This window comes from Danio rerio, chromosome 9 (assembly GCF_049306965.1).
Source record: "Danio rerio strain Tuebingen ecotype United States chromosome 9, GRCz12tu, whole genome shotgun sequence".
NCBI classification, from domain to species: domain Eukaryota; kingdom Metazoa; phylum Chordata; class Actinopteri; order Cypriniformes; family Danionidae; genus Danio; species Danio rerio.
In genome coordinates, this window is record NC_133184.1 from 50,478,605 (window position 1) to 50,501,500 (window position 22,896).

General features: G+C 37.4%; 1 protein-coding gene across 8 annotated transcripts in view; it reads left to right on the forward strand.

The window, feature by feature from the left end:
- The window catches only part of lrp2a (low density lipoprotein receptor-related protein 2a), a 273,263-nt gene that overhangs the window by 220,974 nt on the left and 29,393 nt on the right, over positions 1–22,896 (forward strand). For all 8 annotated transcript variants that reach the window (NM_001194987.2, XM_068223457.2, XM_068223459.2 and 5 more), the window contains 12 exon segments: positions 3,358–3,477; positions 9,040–9,156; positions 9,396–9,512; positions 10,576–10,713; positions 12,313–12,435; positions 12,549–12,677; positions 14,749–14,880; positions 16,699–16,830; positions 17,890–18,033; positions 19,467–19,632; positions 20,307–20,435; positions 22,275–22,495. In NM_001194987.2, coding sequence (NP_001181916.2) covers positions 3,358–3,477; positions 9,040–9,156; positions 9,396–9,512; positions 10,576–10,713; positions 12,313–12,435; positions 12,549–12,677; positions 14,749–14,880; positions 16,699–16,830; positions 17,890–18,033; positions 19,467–19,632; positions 20,307–20,435; positions 22,275–22,495 — 1,668 coding nt within the window.

Sequence of the window (22,896 nt, forward strand, 5' to 3'; positions counted from 1 at the left end):
CAAAAATAGAAACTTTTAACAGAATGAGAATTGGAGGTGCTGCTTTCGGAGGTAGACCGGAGAAAAGCGGTGTTATTTGCAAGTTTGTTTTCCGGAATTAACAACAAAAGAAAAAAATAGAGTGGGAGAGTTTAGCTGATGCGGTTAACACAGTTGGGTTTGAACATCACACTAAGTGAATTAAAAAAGAAATAGTGTGGTTTATAGGTGTAAACTGTTGCAGTACCCATATCAGTCTCAGTGGCGCAGCTCGTAAAACGCATGTCAACATGTTTTGACACGTTCGAGCATGAACTCGGTTCTAATCCAGTGTCTGATGAACTCTTTCTTCTTTTTTCCCCCGCTACATATCAGATTTTGCCTACTATTTATCACGAGAAAGACAAGTAGGAATCATTAATAAGTCTGTGCATCATATTTTATTTGCACATTTATTGAATGGAAATGTTTTTGATTCACGCATGCAAATTCATCTTTAGATAGTGTCTTTATAGCAATGTGTGTGCAGTAGATAGCTCAGATAACATTGGGAAAACAGGCGACCGCTGCAAATTGTGCTTTAATGTTTAGCTGGTCAAATGTATGGTATGGAAACCTTATATACCTGCTAGATGAACCCGTCTCATACAGCTGCCATTGCAAGGCTCAGACACTTTGTAGAGAGGAATTTAACACAACTGCCTCTAGGAGTCGCCAATGGAAACAAAACAGACACGCACAAAAAATGTGCGTACGCCAGCCATAAAGCTGCCGTGGAGCTGCGCACATTCCCACTTTCAGTTCATCGTTAGTAAATCCAAACGTGAGCGATTTTGAGCGTGAAACCTGGCGTACGCAAAGTTTTTGTGCGTACGCAGCGTTAATACATGAGGCCCCTGGTGATGGAAATGACAGTGGTGGAAATGACATTTAAACAGTTTATTGTGAAAAAATGAAAAATAGCTTTACAGATTAGCTTTGAATTGATACTAGCCTTTCATGTATACAAAACACTCTTATTGACCTTAATTTTGTTTGGCTTTTAAAAGTGTTACCAATATTTTTTTATGCCAAATTTACAGATTTAGTTTCACAGCCGTCTGTGTTGTCAGGGATTTGACTGATGTACATGTAAACACACACACACGCACGCTCTCACACACAGAGACAGACAGACGTGGTTCTCTGGTTCTCTTATCAGCTCCTCCTCGCTCCATTTGTGCCATCCTGCACAGAGAGGAGAAAGAGGAGAGATCGCTGTAATCGGACTGTAAGAATGTGCCGAGGGGTCAGGTGGATTTACCTCCTCTTCCTTCTTTACTTCTGTGTGCCATAATGTGCATACTTTTCTGCCCCATTACCCCGTATACATGCTCTAATTTTCTCCATTTATCTTCTTTTACATGAATGTCTTTAGTCTTATATCAGACACATCTTAGTTGTGTCTGTTTTTCCACTTCAGCTATTTAATGTAAACTATTTCACTCTAGAAATGAAATCTCTTTAATCATTTAATCACCGTTCTCTTGTTCAAAACTATTTTGGTTTAACCCTTGTGTGCTGTTGGGGATGTGTTCATCCACTCTAGGGTGCATTTCCGAAAACCATCGTTAGCCAACTAATAACGAATTCAGACTGCATAATTTTAGCCCCGATTTTGACCTGCCGACAGGTTTTGAGAAATCACAGACAAATGCCTGAAATCACAGGCAAATCGGTGCTCGTGCACGTGAGTAACAGTCACACCGTGTGAACTATCAAAGACCCTTTCTTTATGTTGGTGGCTGTTTTTGCCCCATTGACTTCCATTATAATGACATTTTTTTGATTGCAAAGCCTTGACAGCATATTATTTATTATGCATTCCTTATAGCTGGTGGTGTTTTTTCCGTTTGAGAGGTATAAATATATAAAAAATGTGCTGTTTTACTTTATAGAACTCCATATGCAGTAAAAGGGTGTAATGTAATATGTGTATTTTTATAGCACATTTATCATGTATGGCTATACATCCAAAGTGCTCCACAGTCATGAAGGGGGTCTTTCCACATCACCACCCATGTGCAGCATCCACTTGGATGATACGACAGCAGCCACTGGACAACGGCGCCAGTGCGCTCACCACAGACCAGCTATAGGTGGAGTGGAGAGACAGTGATAGAGCCAATTCAGTGGATGAGAATGATTGGGAGGCTATAATGGGTAAGGGCTGATAGAGGGAATTGGACTAGGACACTGGGGTTACCCCCTACTACTCTTTACAAGAGGTGCCATGACCACAGAGAGTCCTTGGTTTAACGCCTCATCAGAAAGACGGCACTCACTGACAGTATAGTGCAGGGCCGGAGTTGGACTCCTTTTCAGCCCTGGAGTTTCAAGCCTCAGACCGGCCCACCTCAGTTCACGACTGACTATATTAAAATAAGGTCATTTCCAATACAGTTTCTAATTACACTATCACGCCTTTTTTTTTTTGAGAAAACAGCTGTTTTAGAACTTCAAATGTTCAACAACCCTAACAGTATTATATTTCTTAACAATAAAAATGAAAAAAATAAAATAAAATTGCTCAGACGAGGATCAAACCCAGGTCAGTGGTGTCGTAAACTAATGTGCTAACCACTGGACCATAACAATTGTACATTCAACAGTGACTCATCCGAGTCCTACTCATCCGGGGCTACGAGAAAATAGATAAAAAGAGCAGAACTGCGGTAAAATAATGAATAAGAAGACTGTGGTCAAGTAAATAAATTAATTTAAAAAGTGTAACTGCTAAGAGCTACAGATTCTGGAGCTAGGGACACCGGCCCACCGGGAATTCTCCCAGTCCTCCCGATTAGCCAATCCGGGCCTGGTATAGTGTCCCCTTCGGTATACTGAGGTATCAGGACTCAGTCAGACCACAGGTTGAGCGCCTCCTGCTGGCCTCACTAACACCACTTCCAACAGCAACCTAGTTTTTCCATTTGGTCTCCCATCCAGGTACTGACCAGCCTCAGTCCTGCTTAGCTTTAGTGAGTAACCTGTCAACAGTAAAAATGACCAATTTTGCTTCCCAACAGGGTAAAGCAGCAACAATCAAGAATGCATTATCACTTTGCAATCAAAAAATGTGGTTATAATTCGGCAAAAACAGCCACGAACATAACGAAAGAGTAGACACTTTGAACAACACACAAGGGTTGAATAAGTTTTTTTAAAGCATGCTTGTTGATGGTAGCCATTGATTTCCATAGTATTTTTTTTCCTACTATTAAAGTCAATTGGTGCCATCAACAAATATTTTTTTTCTAAATGACTTATTTTGTGTAAAGGTAAATGATTAGGTAATTTTTGGGTGAACTGTGACATTAATGTTGTGTTTTGTGCTTTCAGAGGAGTTGACGTGTGAGCCGTCAGGGGATTTTCGCTGTGATAACCACCAGTGTATCCCGCTGCGCTGGCGCTGTGACGGAGACAACGACTGCGGCGACGGTTCAGACGAGCTCAACTGCTGTAAGTAGCAGACCTGCTGTAATGAGCAAAATGTGTGAGCAAAATATAAACCAGAACATGTCTTGAGTTAACTGCACCATCAAGTCTATTATAATGCAGTTAGAATGACAGTTGAAATGATTGGCCCTCCAGTGATTTGTTTTCCCAATATTTCCCAAATGAAGGAATTTTTCAAAGTATTCCCTATATTTTTTTCTTCTGGAGAAAGTCTTATTTGTTTTATTTCGGCTAAAATAAAAGCAGTTTTAAATCTTTTAAAAGCCATTTTTAAGACAAAATTATTAGCCCCTTTAAGCTATATATTTTTCCTGATTGTCTACAGAACAAACTATCATTATACAATGACTTCCCTAATTAAACTAACTCACCTAATTAACCTAGTTAAACCTTTAAATGACACTTTAAGCTGAATACTAGCATCTTGAAAAATATCTAGCCAAATATTATGTGCTTTCATCACGGCAAAAATAAAATGCATGTTATCAGAAATGAGTTATGTTAGAAATTGTAATATTTATATCAAATAATAGCCAAAAATCACTAGAATAGTGTTTGCTGACTTTTATACTTATATAACCCCTATTGTTTTAAAGAATGTTCAAATCTAAAGAAATAAGCAATTTTAAGGAGTGAGATGGAGCGTGTGCTGTGTGTTCATGCTGATGTTGTTACACACCGTCGATTTATATAAAATAGGGAAACACCAAAGGCACTTTAATATGTTGTGTGTTTTATTAGACTGCATAGAGCAGCATTATAAGAGAAGGCAAAAATGTAATAATTATGATGAAGCAGCGCTGCTTTTCCTTCACGTGATCATGAGCTGAAGAACTGTAAACCGTGGACTGTTGCATAAGTAAAGCTCTGCTACTTTTGTGCCACATCACACTTGTCTCTCATCAGCAATTGCTAAGAAGTTTATGTTAAGATAGATACATTTTAAACATAAGTTTTTGCCAATAAAATAGTGCCAAATAAAGCCGGAGCTGAACATTTGGATTTCTTAGATCAACACGGTGGTTATCATTCCTAAATGAATCTATTTTTTAGATCAATCAATTAAGTCAGTAATTCAGTGATCCATTCATAACCCAGTCTCTTGATTTGTTTCTAAATGAATCAGCTGTTTTGAACAAATCATTTAAATCAGTTATTCGGTGAATTGCTTAATAAGATTTGCCGCCACTTCATAAATTCATACATTTATTTTCATAATTTCTAAAAACCAAAGTCAGTCTTTCTAGATTTAAGAATGGGTAGATTAATGGTTAAAGATGAAAGTATTGGTAAAACTAGGCATAACCGAATTATAAGAGATCAGTATATGGAAATAAGCATACCACGAGCCTTAGAAAATTGCTTCCTCATTCTCATGTAAAATCCATCAGTGTAAAACCATGGTCAAAGGGCCAATCAGAAAGCAAAACAGACTGTTGTGTGACTCATTTGCATGTTCTTTAGGTCAGGTTCTGTGTCATCCGAACCTGACAAGCAGCTAGTGCATCTGGGGCCTCATGTACGAAGACTTGCGTTGAATTCATACTGAAACATTGCGTATGCGCAAAACTGTTAATGTGTGCAAGCAGTAAAAAAATCAGATGTATAAATCACCGCGTACGCGGGATCCCATGCATAATCTCTTTGTACATCCGACTTAACGCGAAACTGAGCGCACGTGCATTAGCGCAAAGCCCCTTCCTGCCTCCTCCCCCTAATAAATATGGTAATGACTCTACTTTGGCAAAACCAAACGATAAAGCAATGGCAAAAGCAAGCAAAAAGAGAAACTTTGAACAGAATGTGAATTGGAGGTGCTCCTATCGGAGGTAGACTGAAGAAAAACGGTGTTATTTGCAACCAATCCAGCGTCTGATGAACTCATCCTTCTTTTTTCCCCCACTACATATCAGATTTTGTCTACTCTTCATCACGAGAAAGTAGGAATCATTAATAAGGAATCATTAATAATTGTGTGTATTATGTTAAGCGCATTTGAGCATCACATTATTTGCACATTTATTAAATGGAAATTTTTCTGGTTCACATATGAAAATTCGTCTTCAGATGATGCCTTTATAGCAAAGTGCTTGCTGTAGATCGCTTCGATTACATTGGCAAAACTGGCGATCGCTACAAACTGCGCTTTAATGTTTGGCTGGTCAACTACATGGTATGGAAACCTTATATGCCTGCTAGACATGCTGATGATCCTGTCCCATACAGCTGGCATTGCAGGGCTCAAAGATACTTTGTAGTGTGCAATTGAACATAGTTACCTCTAGGACTGGCCAATAGAAATAAAACAAACACACACACAAGAAATTCATATACGCCAGACATGAAGTTGGCGTGGACCAACGCACATTCTCACGTTCATTTCATCGTTAGTAAATCCAAACGTGAGCGTGAAACCTGGCGTACGCAATGTTTTTGTGTGTACGCAGCGTTGATACATGAGGCACTACCCAAAACACAGACTGAAATGCTACAAACAAGATCATTAATATGCACGCCTCAAGCTGTGTTTGATAAGCCGCAGTATTTTCCAGTAAGACAGCAGTTATTAATTTTTAAATTAATGATATTAACTTACCATGCATGTGGGACTTTTATTTTAAAAAACAGGAGTCACAGCTTGTTTACTTTACATTACTGAGCAACAACTGCAAGACTTTTGATGTTTTCAGCCTCAGAAAGTTTTAAAAAATGCAAATCATAAACAAGCTGCTTTTACGTTATTTATGAGCTTTTATTATAGACAAATCAAAAAGAGTAGCTCTGACATCCTTTAAACCAATTTCTCTTATTTTGTTTTGGGTTTACATTGACACAAGGGTGAATAAATGATCATCAGATGAACTCTTCTTCTAATAAATCAGATCAACACCATCTTTCCTACTTTTAGCAGAGAAACAGTAACGGCACAGACAGAGATGAAGAGGTTGAGAGGAACAAATTGTAAAGACAGAGAGTGCGGAGGAGACGCCGTGATGGCAGACATGATGCTGTGAGGTGTGAAAGGTTGACAAATGTTCTGCGCTAAACCTTTGAGCTGCTTGTTGAAAATAGTTGTGATTTTTTCAGCACTTTCTCCTCCCCGCTGAAGATCTGTAGGGGTTTTGAACACAGGTCACTCCCGTGATGAATTCGGCGATGAACTCACCTCCCAAAAATGGCTTAAGAACAAGTCGTAATTCATCACAAAACCCTCTAATCCTGTGACAGTGAAGCACGGCCTATTTAAAACCCTCATTTGAGGCTTTGTGTTTTACTAATACTGTTCAGATGCTTTCGTTAATTCAACCTTAAAATGTATTTTTGCATTCGGTTTGCATTTTTTTTTTTATACGTGTTGCGTGATGTAGACTGGTACACAAAAATATAGTTGAGGTCAGCATTAGGAAAGGCAAGTTTTTTTATAGAGCACATTTCATACAATACAATACAATACAATACAATACAATACAATACAATATTTATTTATAGAGCACATTTCAAGAGTTCACACTTAGCTCATGATTTATACATAGCTTGTTTGGCATGCTGTCCAGGGAGAGAGCCCTGAGCTCAAGGGATCCTCGAGCCCAGGGCTCCCCCCCTTTTGCAGGGCGAGTGGAGATTGAGCTCAGGTCTATCTCAAACTCCCCCGCTGCTGAGGCCAAGGCAAACTTCCTGAGAGTAAGACATTATAAAAAAGGTTTAGGCTTATTTTATCTATAATATATAGCACATTTGGATGGTGGGAGGAAACCGGGGAACCCTGGGGAAGCCCGCGCGGACTCGGGGAGAACATGCAAACTCCACACAGAAATACCAGATGGCTCAGCGAGGACCCAACACCATTGGTATTCTTGCTGTGAGGCAACAGTGCTAGTCACTGGGCCACCGTGCCGCCCATTCTGGATAAAGGAGGAAAAAGGGGAGGAGGGGGGTTTCTTCCAGACGAAGATAGTAGTAGAAAGGAAATGAGGATATATATATAGTGATTTGGGATCCTTTGATTGGAGGATCATAATTAGCTAATGTGGACCAGCTGGGTCAATCATGAGCACATGCTCCTCTCGAAATTAGTTTAAAATTAAACTTCACTTAAAAACAACCAAGGCTGACCAAAGTGCTGTACATAGGAGTGCTAAAAAAAGAGATGCAGAATATAAAAGAAACATTTAACAGATAAGAGCAATAAAGCAGTGATCAAGGAGTATTAAAAGCGAGAGAAATTAGATAGGTCTTTAAAACAGACTTAAACACAGAAATGGAGGGCAACACAGTGGCAAGTCAAAGTGTTTTACATGAACAGACATAAAAGAGACAAGTGTAATAACATAAAAACGAATAATAAAAGTGATTGAAATGTGTTAAACTAGTTCTGTCAATCGAGAAAAAAAAACTAATTAATCACACTTTTTTTAATTAATCGCGATTAATCGCATTTAAAATACTGAAACTTGTTATTTTGGCTATTTCAATGTAAAATTAATGTAAACGCAAGACAAAAAACTATTTAAATTCAATATATAATTGTTTATTAGAATTTTTGTTTAACTTGTATCACAGATTTCTTTATATTAACATCAAACCCACAATAAACCATCAAGATCCTGGCTTGATAGCCATAATTATTACAGAAATTAAAACAGGCATGTCATGCCATTTCAAGAGTTCACAGTTAGCTGATAATCAATAAAGCGTATTTGTCATGCTGTCCCGGGAGAGAGCCCTGAGCTTGTAATATCCTCGAGCCCAGGGCTCACTCCCATTAGAAGGGCGAGAGGGGAGTTCAAGCTCAGGTAGATCTTGAGAACTCCCCTGCTTGTCGCCATTAGAAGTGTAAACTAAGGTTGTATTGGGTGATAATTTGGTTTAGTCGATTGGCTATGGTTTAGGTTTTTGGACGGTGGGAGGAAACAGGGGAACCTGGGGAAAACCCACGCGAACACGGGGAGAACATGCAAACTCCACTCAGAAATGCCAACCAACCTGATAGGTTGGACCAGCCGTGTTCTTGCTGTGAGGCAACAGTGCTAGCCACTGGGCCACCGTGTCGCCCTATCAGAAAAGGGGGAGGATCTAGAGGTGGGAAGGGGGGGAGCTTCAAGACGAAGATAACAAGAGTGAAAAACTCTATTATTTATAATGCTTCCGTAATCATCTAACAGGGCAGATTACGGAGCTAATAAGGAGCCAGCCGTGTTGATCATAAGCACGTGATCCTCTCGAAATTAGTTTATGAATAAACCACACTTACATTTTAAAACAATCAATGCCAATAAAGAAAAAAAAAATGTTTCCAAGTTGGATTCTAAGTTGACTGCAAAAAATGGCAAAATACAGGCATTGCAGAAATGGAACTTGGAAAATTATTATATTAATAATAAAGTATTGAATACAAACAATTGTACTCATTGTAAAATTGTATTGCTGTGAGTTGAGAACCTTATTTATACAGTAGAAACAGTTTTGCTCAGTCCTCCTTTACATTCATCCAGTTGCTAAGACTAGGAGTATCCTAGTCGACATTCGAAGCGGGTGGTTTGACACACTTAACTTGTGCATCCGCAGCTCCTCGTCCGTGCACAGAGAGCGAGTACCGCTGCGACAACCTGCACTGCATTCCTGACCGCTGGGTTTGTGACCATGACAATGACTGCGAGGACAATTCAGACGAGAGAGACTGCGGTGAGTGAAAGAAAACTGCACAAAGGAAAGGCCATGGAGTATAATGAGCAGAAAGAGTATAATGCAGTCGGCACCATGTTCAGCTTCATAATGCTGTCTTTTTACTGCAGATTGATTCTCAGCAGGTGGTATCTCAATGCATTTGTGTGTCTGGATAGCTTGTGAATGACTTGCAGGCAGTGTGCGTGATTCATTCTCTGTGGAGTGTTGAGAGATTGATTTGGATAAATGTGTTTCAGAGCTGCGGACCTGCCACCCGGGTTACTTCCAGTGTGCGAGTGGACACTGCATCGCTGAGCGCTTTAAATGTGACGGCAACGCTGACTGTCTTGACTTCTCTGATGAAAGTTCCTGTCGTGAGTGTGACATGCTTTTTAAAGCTATCTTAAGTCTGAAGTGCTGAGATAGTCACTAGATGGATTTTGGTTATCATGCAGCGCCCTCTAGTGTCTAAAAGTGTGAAAAATAGAAAAGTTTATTATTATTAAGGTGAAAAACACTTAGATTTTTAGTTGGGTCATAAAGAAAATGGATACAATTTACACAAAGTATTGCAGTATACATTACAAATATATTTACATATACATATAGAGATCTGAAATATGAAAATATATGCTAATTATGCTAATTATTAATAGTTTGGAACATAAACAGCGGAAAAATTATTATCTTGCTTAAAAACTCACTTAATTCTGACTTATTATTTCTGAAAACAAGACAATATTTTTTGCTTGTCTGGAAAATGCTTCTTGTTTTAAGAATGATTTGTAATTTCAATGGTAGAATGTTATATATATATACACACACACACACACACACACACACACACATATATACACACACACACACACACACACACACACACACACATATATACACACACACACACACACACACACACACACACACACACACACACACACACACACACACATATACACACACACACACACACACACACACACATATATATACACACACACACACACACACACACACACACATATATATATATATATATATATATATATATATATATATATATATATATATATATATATATATATATATTTCATGTATCAGATTGGTATGTCATGTCATATACTGTATGTATGTAATTTTTTATTCATGTCTCCTCATAACTTTCAGTCAAAATACCTTCCCCTCCACCGTTTCAACATTATCTCTTTTCTGATAAACCTCATATCACTCATGTGAGATCCACTAATAGCGAACCACAATCATTTAATTAATTCGCCACAGAATTGCTTCATTTTTTATCTTTTTCGAGAAGCCATTCAGATATACAGCCCATTATCATAAACATCAGATTCTTGATTGCAGTGTTGGTCGCTTTTGTATGTTAAGTTTGATAAGCAAGTTTGTGCTGAGTTTGAGATGCTTGTGTTTATTTTTCAGCCACACGCTACCCGAACAGCACCTACTGTCCACCCTTCCTGTTTGAGTGTAAGAACCATGTGTGTGTGCAGCAGCACTGGATATGTGATGGAGATAATGACTGCGGGGACAATTCAGATGAGGAGCTGCATCTCTGCTGTGAGAAACACACAGTCATCCATCTATCCATCTATCCATTCAACTATTTATCCATTCATCTCTGATTACATTCACCTACCTGTACATTCATTCACCCATCCATTTATTTACCCACCCACCATCCATTCATCTGCTCATCGACCTTTTCACCAGCCACCATACATCCATCCATATTCACCACACATCCTTTCATTCATCTATTAATACATCCATCTCTCATTTACCCACTTATTCATAGATGATTCCATTCATCCATCCATCCACCTCTCCTTCCATCTTTACCTCATTCTATCCATCAATACATCCACGTATTCACCTGTCTGTCATTTCCATTCCCCAGTCCATGCATTCATCCACCCACCCACCGTCCATACATCCATTGAGCCTTCTCTCCATCCACCCATACATCCAGCCATCCATCCACCCACCCCTCCATCCATCCATAATTCTATCCACCCATCCATCTATTTTTCCATCTATCCATCATTCCATCCACCCATACATCCACCCATCGACCCATCCATCTACCATACATCAATTCATCATTCTATCCACCCACCCATCCATCATTCCATCCACCCATACATCTATCCATCGACCCATCAATCATTCCATTCATAATTCCATCCATCCATCCATCCATCATTCTATCCACCCATCTATCTATCTTTTCATCTATCCATCATTCCATCCACCCATACATACATCCATCAACCCACCCATCCATCCATCATTTTATCCACCCATCCATCATTCCATCCACCCATACATCTATCCATCGACCCATCAATCATTCCATTCATAATTCCATCCATCCATCTATCCATCCATCCATCCATCCATCATTCTATCCACCCATCCATCTGTCTTTCCATCCATCCATCATTCCATCCACCCATACATATATCCATCGACCCATCCATCATTCCATTCATAATTCTATCAACCCATCCATCCATCTATCCGTCCATCTATCCATACAACTATCAATCCAATCATCCATCATTTCATCCATCCACCCATCTATCCATTTATCATTCCATCTACCCATACATCCATCCATCATTCTATCGACCTATCCATCTATCTTTCCATCCATCATTTCATCTACCCATACATTCATCCATCGACCAATCCATCCATTTATCATTCTATCAATCATTTCATCCACCCATCCATCCATCATTCCATCCATTCACCCATCCATTCATTCCTCATACCATCCATCATGCATCCATCCATCCACCCATCCATCAGTCATTCTATCCATTCATCCATCCATTTATCCATCCATCATTCTATCCACCCATCCATCCATCATTCCATCCATCCACCATTCCATCCACCCATACATCCATTCATTGACCCATCCATCCGGCCATTCATGATTCTATCCACCCATCCATGTATCATTCCATCTACCCATTCATCCATCATTCCATCCACCCATCAACCCATCCATCCATTCATCTATCCATTGACCCATTCATCTATCCATCCAATATTCCATCCACCCATCCAAAATTATCTAAATTGCATCAGTTCTAATGAAGATCATGATGCTCATTATAAACCTCCAACTATGTTATGTCTCCTCAGTGGACATCTCATGTGATCCTCCTTTCCGTTTCCGCTGTGATAACAACCGCTGCATCTACAGTCATGAGGTCTGCAACTCTATAGATGACTGCGGTGATGGAACAGACGAGAGGGCGGAGCATTGTGAGTGACAGCCAATCAAATGCTTCCAATTACTGTAGTTATTCTATACATGTAATGTGTGCCTGTTCATAACTTTTATTGTAACATTTACATGTTGTGTGAATGTTTCTCAGGCGTGACTCCCACACATGGGCCCTGCTCTGCAGACGAATATAAATGCGGGAACGGTCAGTGTATTCCTCTACAGTACGCCTGTGATGACTATGATGACTGTGAAGATCAGAGCGATGAGCTTGGCTGCTGTGAGACTTGTTGTCACCCTTATGTTGTATTTTTATTCTTGCATGAACGAAAGTGGATCATTATTTATATGAACAAATTCCAAAAAACAGTAAATGGCGCTCTTTCAAGGCCCAGTGAAATATAAATGACGTTTTTTAGATGTTAGTGTCAGTATTTTAGACTTAAGGATATATTTATAAGCTAATGTGGTACAAAACAATGACAAAATTTGCATTTAAAAGATGTAAAACTGATATAAGCATGTAAAGCTTCTAGTTTGTCATCTCCATTTAAGTAGATCAACGATTTTTATGACTTCACTTCATACTTCAGTTTCTCATTAAATCTTCTGACCAATGAAATGCTCTCTAGTATCTTACATGCCCTGCCCCCTTTTAGACGCTTCTCATTTGCTTTTTTGTTTAAGAACAGCACTCAAATGTTAGCTGGAAGTTAACATTTTTTTAAATTTCAGTCTCGTACCGAATTCCAGTATTGTGACAACCCTAGTGGTGGTAGAAGAAAAGATTCCCCCAAAAATGTGTAAAGCACTTTGAGCATCCAGAAAAAAGCTATATAAATGTAAGAAAGGTTGCCGGATCGATTACAGCTCGGGGCAGGTTGGGTGGTGTAGGACCGGCGGGGTTACATTGGTGCCGTGACCCGGATGGAAGTGAGGTTTAGGGGCGTGAGTGTAATGCTGTGTTCACACCAGACGTGGAACGCGCGGATAAATCGTGCTATTTGCGTGTAAATTGCCGTGTGAACATTTGACTTTACTCGCTTCATTCGCGCGTCAAACCCCGCTTCATACGCGCGTCACATCCGATTCATTCGCGCGTCACATCCGATTCATTCTCGTGTCACATCCGATTCATTCGCGTGTCAAATTCACTTCAAAACAGACGCGGATTTGCGTGATGGGAAGAGCTTCTGTCTGCCCGGTGACTCTAGCTTCATAGCTAAACGACTAACATGGATTTTATGAAGAAAATAACAGTGTTTATGTGCTTTATGAAGACTGAAAAACAGCGTCGATACGTTTAGGGTCCTGTCTGAGTCCACTACATCCTTGCAGAGGTGCATCCAGCTCTGTGAGATCATAAACTCCTCCAGAAACTGAACCTGGAAGACGGAGAGTTTCAGCTGTGCTTTAGACTGAGCCAAGCCCAGTTTGATGACCTGTTGTCAGTGTTGCCTGGAGGATTTCCCTCGGAACACCATCAACAGGTTCTACGCCACAATCACGCCCCCACAAGAGCAAGCTTCTGATTGGTTAACGCAGCGCCAATGTCCGCTGAAGTTCAGATTTTCGAACTCGAGAGATTCAAACGTGCAAAACGCTCAATTCGCCCCGCGCCATTCGCGCATATCACGCTATTCGCACCGCGCCATTCGTGCAATTCCCAGCTCGGGATGGGTTGGGTGGTGTAGGACCGGCGGGGTTACATAAACATAAATAAAAACTTTATTGTCCTTGACAGAAATTTGTTATGGACATCACCATATTGCTGCTGACATTCTATAAAAACAAACAATAAAACATTGAAAAATGCAGTAGTTACAATAATTAAAATGCTAAATAAGATAAACTCTTGTTAAGTAAACTTACTGAAACTGGCACAAACGATTTCTTTTATCGGTTCAACCTACACTTAGGGACTCTATATCTCCAACCAGAGGGAAGCAGTTCATAATGTGGAAACAAAAAATGAGTTGGATCATTCAGACAACATACTCATTGTTTACTAACTCCAGACAAGAGCATTTCTCTAAATATTTGCACTATATCAGCCAATATGTTCATCATTGCATATTGTAACTAATCTGTTGGAGTGTAGTGTCTTATTATTTAATATACATGTTTAAACACCTACCTTGACATCAAGTTATGAAAGCCAGGGTGTAAAACATTTGATTTAGATGGTAATGTGAAATCTGCACAAATGTTGAATATTAAATCTAAAATGTAAAAGCAGTAATATTAGTATTGCATTAGTTTGTTTTTATCATTGGAAAAGTATTGTAAATCCATTACTGCATCTTTTTTTTTTTTGTCTTGATGAATTTTTTTTTGTTTGTCACTGTTAGACTTCGGCCACGGACGCTCATGCAGTGAAAACCTATGTGAGCATAACTGTACGGATTTGTCAGCCGGAGGCTTCATTTGCTCTTGTAGACCTGGATATAAACCTAACCCGGAGGACAAGAATACCTGCGAAGGTTTGTGACGTCATGGCAATACATTCTTTATTACAAGACCTCAATGTTTACTGTAAAACAGGCTTAAAGTAAGCCAGACAGGACACAAGTAATGCCTGCAGGGGACTTAAAAGGCTGATTTCACTGATTCAAGCTCACTATTGATTTTATAATTTTTTTCTGTCCTTTGCGTGAGATCTTTTCCATCTGAAACGCAGAGACTGCCACCGTGTTCAAAAGCTAAATAGGTTTATGTACATGTCATGGGCTTTTGTTTAGGTTTATTAGGTTAGACTTACTAAAGACTTAACTCATTAATTTTCCTTCCGCTTAGTCCCTTTATTTATCAGGGGTCGCCACAGCAGAATGAACCGTCAACTATTCCAGCATATGTTTTTGCACAGTTGATACCCTTCCAGCTGCAACCCAGCACTGGGAAACACCCAAACACACTCATTTACTTACACACACTCATACACTATGTGAAGTTTAGTTAGGAACTAATTTTGAGAGGAGCACGTGATTATGATTGATCACAGCTGGTCCCGCATTAACAATACCTGATTCACCAATCAGATGATTCCTAACTTACTCTAAATAACCAGAGTTTCTCACTACAGTTATCTTCGCCTTGAAGAATCCCCCTTTTCACTCCTACTCCTCCACCTTTCCCTCTATTGGGCGGCACGGTGGCGCAGTGGTTAGCACTGTCGCTTCACAGCAAGAATGTTACTGGTCCAAATCCTTAACAGGCCAGCTGTCATTTCTGTACAAAATGTACATGTTCTCCTTGTTCTTGCATGGGTTTCCCCTGGTTTCACTGTCCAAAAAATATGTGTTATAAGTGAATTAATCAATCTATATTAACACTATTGTTGAACTCTTCACCAGCAGTATATCTCTACACCACAAATTATTCACTCTAAACAAAAGTGGGGAGTTCTCGAGACCTACCTGAGCTCAAACTCCCCTCTTGCCATGCAAAAACCCTGGGCTCAAGGACCTTATGAGCTCAGAGCTCTCTCCCGGGACAGCATGCCAAACTCGCTTTACAATCAATCATCAGCTAAGTGTGAACTCTTGAAGGCCAATTTAGTTCATTCAATTCATCTACTGCACATCTTTGGACTGTGGGGAAAACCAGAGCTCCCGGTGGAAACCCCTGCGAACACGGGGAGAACATACAAACTCCACACAGAAATGCCAACTGACCCAGCTGGGACTTTAACCAGCGATGTTCTTGCTGTGAGGCGACAGTTCTAACCACTGTGCCAGCGTGTTATCCATTTTTATGAATGTTTATTTATTTTTTTTTTTTTTTATTTTCTCTCACTCTCTGTGCTTGATCTCGTTTGATCATGTGGTCTACTTAATCATTGTGTGACTCCTTAAATGAAAAAGGCTCCCAGTTCTAATGTTGTTAGCATGGCATTGACAATGCCTTTTGTCAACATTTGCCTTTTTTTTCCAGTACATTGCTTATCACTTCATGTCACTTGTTTCTTTGTGATATTTGAGATTTTGCGCAGGACATTTTCAGCTACTTGTACCCTATATAGACTGTAAATTATGTTACAACCCTAGACCAGAATAACATAAACGTAGAAATCATAGAATTAGAATCAAGAAAAATTGTGAGTAACAAACCCTTTAAAATTTGCAAACATCTCAGTTTCGGTATAGTTTATGCAACATGACACACCATTTTTTTACACCAGCTAAGGAGTTGCACAAACAGCATACTTGATTTTTTTTTTGAGTTTTAAAAACATATTTCATTTGCATTCGTTTGTTCTTCTGTTGTGTGTAATGTGAGGTGTTTTTTGTCTCTGTGTGCAGATGTGGATGAGTGTGAGATTTACGGCACGTGTCCTCAGCTGTGCAAAAACACTAAGGGCAGCTATGAGTGTTTCTGCGCTGAAGGGTTTAGATCAGTCGGAGAGCAGCCAGGAGTCGAATGCGCCGCTGAGGGTGAGACGTTTGCTGTTTGTTTTTTTTTTTGTATTTATTTTCTGTATATTGTTTCTTGCATATCTGCGTCTTTTGTGTTTACTGTCTTTAGTACCCTGTTTAATGTAAAAAATAAAAAAATTCTTGTTTATTTTTTAACCTGTTGCCATTTAAAGATTTTTCTTTGGCAAGTATTTAGTTTTTATTTATTTTTCAAAAAGCAAGACCTTTACATTATGACATTTTGCATCTCAACTAAATATATCTTTATTTGAGAATTTTTAAATGTTAATACCTGGTAAATTATAATAAAAAATGTAAAATAAATAAATAAATAATTAAGGCTAATTACTTAAATTGCGTTTACAGAAATAAAAATTCTATATTTAAATATCCTGAACTTTTAACTAGTTGCTAAGGAATTAAAATATATTACATGTGTGTAAAATAAAAATATAAATAATTAAAATATATGACGTGTGTGTAAAATAAAAATATAAATAAGTAAAATATGACGTGTGTGTAAAATAAAAATATAAATAAGTAAAACATATGACGTGTGTGTAAAATAAAATTAAAAATAATTAAAATATATCACATGTGTGTAAATTAAAAATATAAATAATTAAAATATATTACGTATGTGTAAATTTAAAAATAGAAATAATTAAAATATATTACGTGTATGTAAATTCAAAAATACAAAAAATTTAAATATATGACGTTTGTGTAAAACAAATAATATGAATGAGTAAAATATTTGACGTGTGTGTAAAATAAAAATAATTTAAATATAGTATGTATGTGTAAAATAAAAATATAAATAATTTAAATATATTATGTATGTGCATATTTATATACATTTTTGTTCTAAGAAAATAAATAAATGAGCCATTTCACTGCCAAATAATTTAAACAAAACATGTTTTTTTTTTTTTTTATAAAAGTAAGGAAATGTCTTATTTTTTATGTTAAAAAAAATGTAAAACTAAGAAGGACTAAACTTGAAGATAAGTGTTTGTTCCACTGATAATGTTTCTTACTCTTGTGTTAATTGTTTTACTCTCTGTCTTTTCTCAGGAAACCCTCCAGTGTTGTTGTTGCCTGATAATGTGCGAATCCGCCGCTTTAACTTGTCGTCAGCGCAGTATTCAGATTATGTGGATAACGCTGAGCACATTCAGGCTCTGGACTACCTGTGGGACCCAGAAGGCCTCGGTCTCAGTAAGACACACAAAATCATCCAAAATCCCACCCAAAGTGACAGAAGTGTTTAATGTTTTATTGCAGATTACAGAAAGAGAAGCGCAATTTACAGCACCATCAGTGAAGTGGGGCAACTGTGTTATTTTTTGTCATTATTCTAATATTAACTTATTTGTCAATTAATTTAAGGAACTTCAGGTATGTAGTATAAATGCGTATGTATTGTTGAAGTCAAAATTATAATTTTTTTCTTTTGTAAATATTTCCCAAATGATGTTTAACAGAGCAAGGAAATTTGCACAGTATTTCCTATAATATTTTCTTCTTCTGGAGAAAGTCTTATTTGTTTAATTTAGGCTAAAAATAATAATAAAAGCAATTTTTAATTTATTAAGAAACATTTTAAGGTCAAAATTATTAGCCCCCTTAAGCAATATTTATTTTTTCGTTAAACAATGACTTGCCTAATTACTCTAACTTGCCTAATTAATCTAGTGAAGCCTTTAAATGTCACTTTAAGCTGTATAGAAGTGTCAGTAATATGTAGTCAAATATTATATACTGTCATAATGGCAAAGATAAAATAAATCAGTTATTAGAGAGTTATTAAAACTATTATGTTTAGAAATGTGTTGAAAAAATCTGCTCTCCGTTAAACAGACATTGGGGTGGAAAATATAAAAGGGGGCTAATAATTCAGGAGGGCTAATAATTCTGACTTCAACAGGATGTGTTTATATATTAGTAGTAAAATGACTAAAACTGAAACCTAAAAAAACCCTAAATGCTAAAATGAAAACATAAATATTAAAAATATGTAATGTATGTTTTATATTTATTTATTTGTTTATTTGTTTGTTTATTTATCTATTAATTTTTAGTTTTTCAGATTTACAATTTTAAAAACACATGTTAAGTTTTAGTATTTTCAGTTAAAATCTCTTTAGCAATAACAGTAACAGTTTTTTTGTTTTCATATTTTTAGGACTGAAACATTTTAATTCCAGTTTCCTTAAATTAGAATTTTTTTCTGAAATAATTTCGATTTACAAATATATATATGTAAAACTTACACTTAATGTACATTTAAAAATAAAAATAAAATTTTTAATATATATACACGCACACACACACACACACACACACACACACACACACACACACACAATTAAATCTTATACACAGAATTATTAAAATAACATTTTTTAAAAACCAAACAAAGCTTAAAACATTTTTACCGTTTCACTGTACAAAATATATTTAATACTCTGTAGTTTTAGTTAATACTTTATGTAAATAGAAAATTTTGTTTTGTTTGGTTGAAAACCTTTTATAATAAAATATAAACATTTTTAAACAACCGAACAAAGCATAAAGCATGATCACTGTTTTTACAAGTTCATAAATGCAGACTGAAGCATAATTCTGCATCGCTTGTTGATCATTTTCAGGTATCGTCTACTGGACAGTGTTGGGTCGTGGCTCTGATTTTGGCTCCATAAAGAGGGCCTACATGACCACGTTTGATGACCATGGCAATAATCCAGTGAAGGAGGTGGACCTGAACCTCAGATACGTCTCCAGTCCGGACGGCATTGCTGTCGACTGGATCGGACGGTGTGTAAAATGACTCCACACCAAACCAATCAAAAGTGTCAATTTGATTATGCATGCATTATCTGAAAGTTGAATAATTAAGCTTTTCATGAATATATGGTTTGTTAGGAATGGACAATATTTGACTGTTTGGAAATCTGAAATCTTTGGGTTAAAATTGGATTAGATTAAATTCAACTTTATTGTCATTACACATGTACAAATACAAGGGAATTAATTGCAGTATCAAAAAAAAAAAAAAAAAATCAAAATACTGAGAAAATCACATTAAAGTTGTCCCAATTAAGTTCTTAGCAATGCCTAATAATAATCCAAAGTTTAACTTTAATTCATTCATTTATTTTCTTGTCGGCTTAGTCCCTTTATTAATTCGGGGTCGCCACAGCGGAATGAACCGCTAACTTATCCAGCACATTTTTACACAGCGGATGCCCTTCTTGCCGCAGCCCATTTCTGGGAAATTAGCTTTAATATATTTACAAAATACCTTCATAGAACATGATCTTTACTTTATATCCCAATGTTGTTTGACATGAAAGAAAAATGTAAAATTTTGACCCATACAAGGTTTTTTGGCTCACTGGTTTTGTGGTCCATAGTCACAAATAAACATTATCTGACTGGATCCAGGGGAGTAAAAGTTCTTCTACTCTGTGTTTTGTCTTTTCTATCAGTCATATATACTGGACGGACGCTGGAACAAACAGAATTGAAGTGGCCAAACTGGATGGACGTTACAGAAAGTGGTTGATTCACAATGATCTCGATCAGCCGGCTGCTATTGTGGTCAATCCCAGTCTCGGGTAAGAACTGGTATATATTAATTATCATTTCAAATGAAAACAGTTTTGGGGATCCTGCACTAAAATATTTTATTGGTTGATATTTTTGTCTGGATTTCCAGTTAACACTTTAACCCCTTCAGACCTGAAATATGTTCCAAGTTTCAGAAAAATGGGATGTCATGTGATGTCCATTGTAATGGACGCAGGGTCTGAAGGGGTTAAAATGATGTTGGTTGAACAGTTGATGTTGGTTAATGTATTTACTAATATGAGCAAACAATTATTAATACATTTATAACGGTATTCATTCATCTTCATTGGTGTTATTTATTAAATCATAACACATTAGGTTCAGATGCAAAATGACATCAGAAAAGGTGTTTTGTTTTCTGAAAAATGCAACCAAATGTGTTCATGCTTAAAACATGAATTATAGTTAATAAAGCCATACAAATGTATAAATTTGAATGAAGGTTCAAATAAACTGCATTATATAAAATTAAATAAAAACGAAACTTGTTTTCTTTCAACGGCTTAACAAGTAAATAGTTCTCATTTTAAAGTATTTCATCTTTACAGCTACTTAAAATCAAAATGAAAAAATAAAAAGACAAAAAATGATCAAAATTCAAAAAAATAAATTAAAATTAAAATACAATCACAATGATTTGAGTGATTATGATGTACTGTGGGTGGCTAGGTGACTCAGTGGTTAGCAACAAGAAGAAGGTCCCTGGTTCGAGTGGAATTCTTTGTGGAGTTTGCATGTTCTCCCCGTGTTGGCGTGGGTTTCCTCCGGGTGCTCCGGTTTCCCCCACAGTCCAAAGACACATGAGTGTGTATATGTGAGAGTGTATGGGTGTTTCCAAGCACTGGGTTGTGGCTGGAAGGGCATCTGCCGCATAAAACATGCTGGAATAGTTTGTGATTCATTCCGCTGTGGCGACCCCTGATAAATAAGGAACTAAGGCGAAGGCAAATGGATGAATGAATGAATCTATGTACTGTGTACCACTACCAGTCTTAAGTTTTAGAACAGTAAGAGTTTTTCAAATATTTATTTTAAAAAAATGTACTATTAAAAATAACTGTGTATGAATATTATTTAAAATATAATATATTCCACTGATTTTAGCATCATTACCCGTCACACACAATATTATTTGATATATGTATTCTGATATATGTTATCAAATTTTTATTGTACTCATTCATTCATTCATTCATTCATTTTCCTTCAGCTTAGTCCCGTTGTTCATCAGGGGTAGCCACAGTGGAATCAACCATCAACTTATTCAGCATATGGTTTACACAGCGGATGCCTTTCCAGTTGCAACCCAGTACTGAAAAACAGCCACTGTTTTCACACACACACACACACACACACACACTACGGCCAATTTTGTATTCCAATCGCCTATAGCACATGTGTGTGAACTATGGGGGAAATTAGTGCACCCAAAGGAAATTCAAGCCAACTCGAGGAGAACAAGCAAACTCCACACATAAATACCAACTAGCCCAGCCGGATATCAAACCAGCAAACTTCTAGCTATGAGGCGATACTACTAAGCCACCGTCTCACCCCATTTTTTACTGTATTGTTTATTAAATTAAAGTGAGCCTTGGTAATCAGTATAGACATATATATGTATGTAAATAAAAGCTGATAAATATTTTTTTCCACAACGAAGCCTCTTGTACATCATCTTATTATCTTTTGGGGGAAGCCTGTGTGATTTCCGGTCCAAAACATACTTGTTGGTTGAAGTAACTTTAATGAATACTTTTATTTAATTACATTTTAAATACATAAAAAGTGTATAAAAATGCATGTATATACTGTTTATCTTCCAGTAAGATGTTCTGGACGGACTGGGGCAGAAAGCCGAGGATCGAGACCGCATGGATGGACGGTCAGCAAAGAGAAGTGCTTCTGGATGAAGATCTGGGCTGGCCTACAGGCTTGGCTCTAGACTACCTGAATGAAAACCGCATCTACTGGTGTGACTCAAAAGAGAACATCATCGAGTCGATGAAAGTGGACGGATCCGACCGGCAGATCATCATATCTGGAGGTGAGACACTGAAACTGACCACCTGAAAACTTATTTAAGGGTATAGTTTACCCATAAAATGAAAATCACCCCTTAATTTATCCTTTGTGTATGTCACTTTTTTTCTTTCAGACGATTATAGTCGTACTAGTTTTCACGTTTGTCCTGGCTCTTTCATGATGTATAATGGTGTTGGATAGGGGCTTTTATTTTGAAGCTTCCAAAATCGCAAATATCCATACGATCCATACGAATACCCATATGCTGACAGGGGATTAACATATGTCTTGTAAAGCAGATTGATGTGTTTTTGTAACAAAACTATTTCTAACGGTTCCATTATAAACTCCAATCAATGAGCATTGGCAACAGACGAATCTACCTTATGCGCAACTCATGTATATGTCGCATGCACACATTGT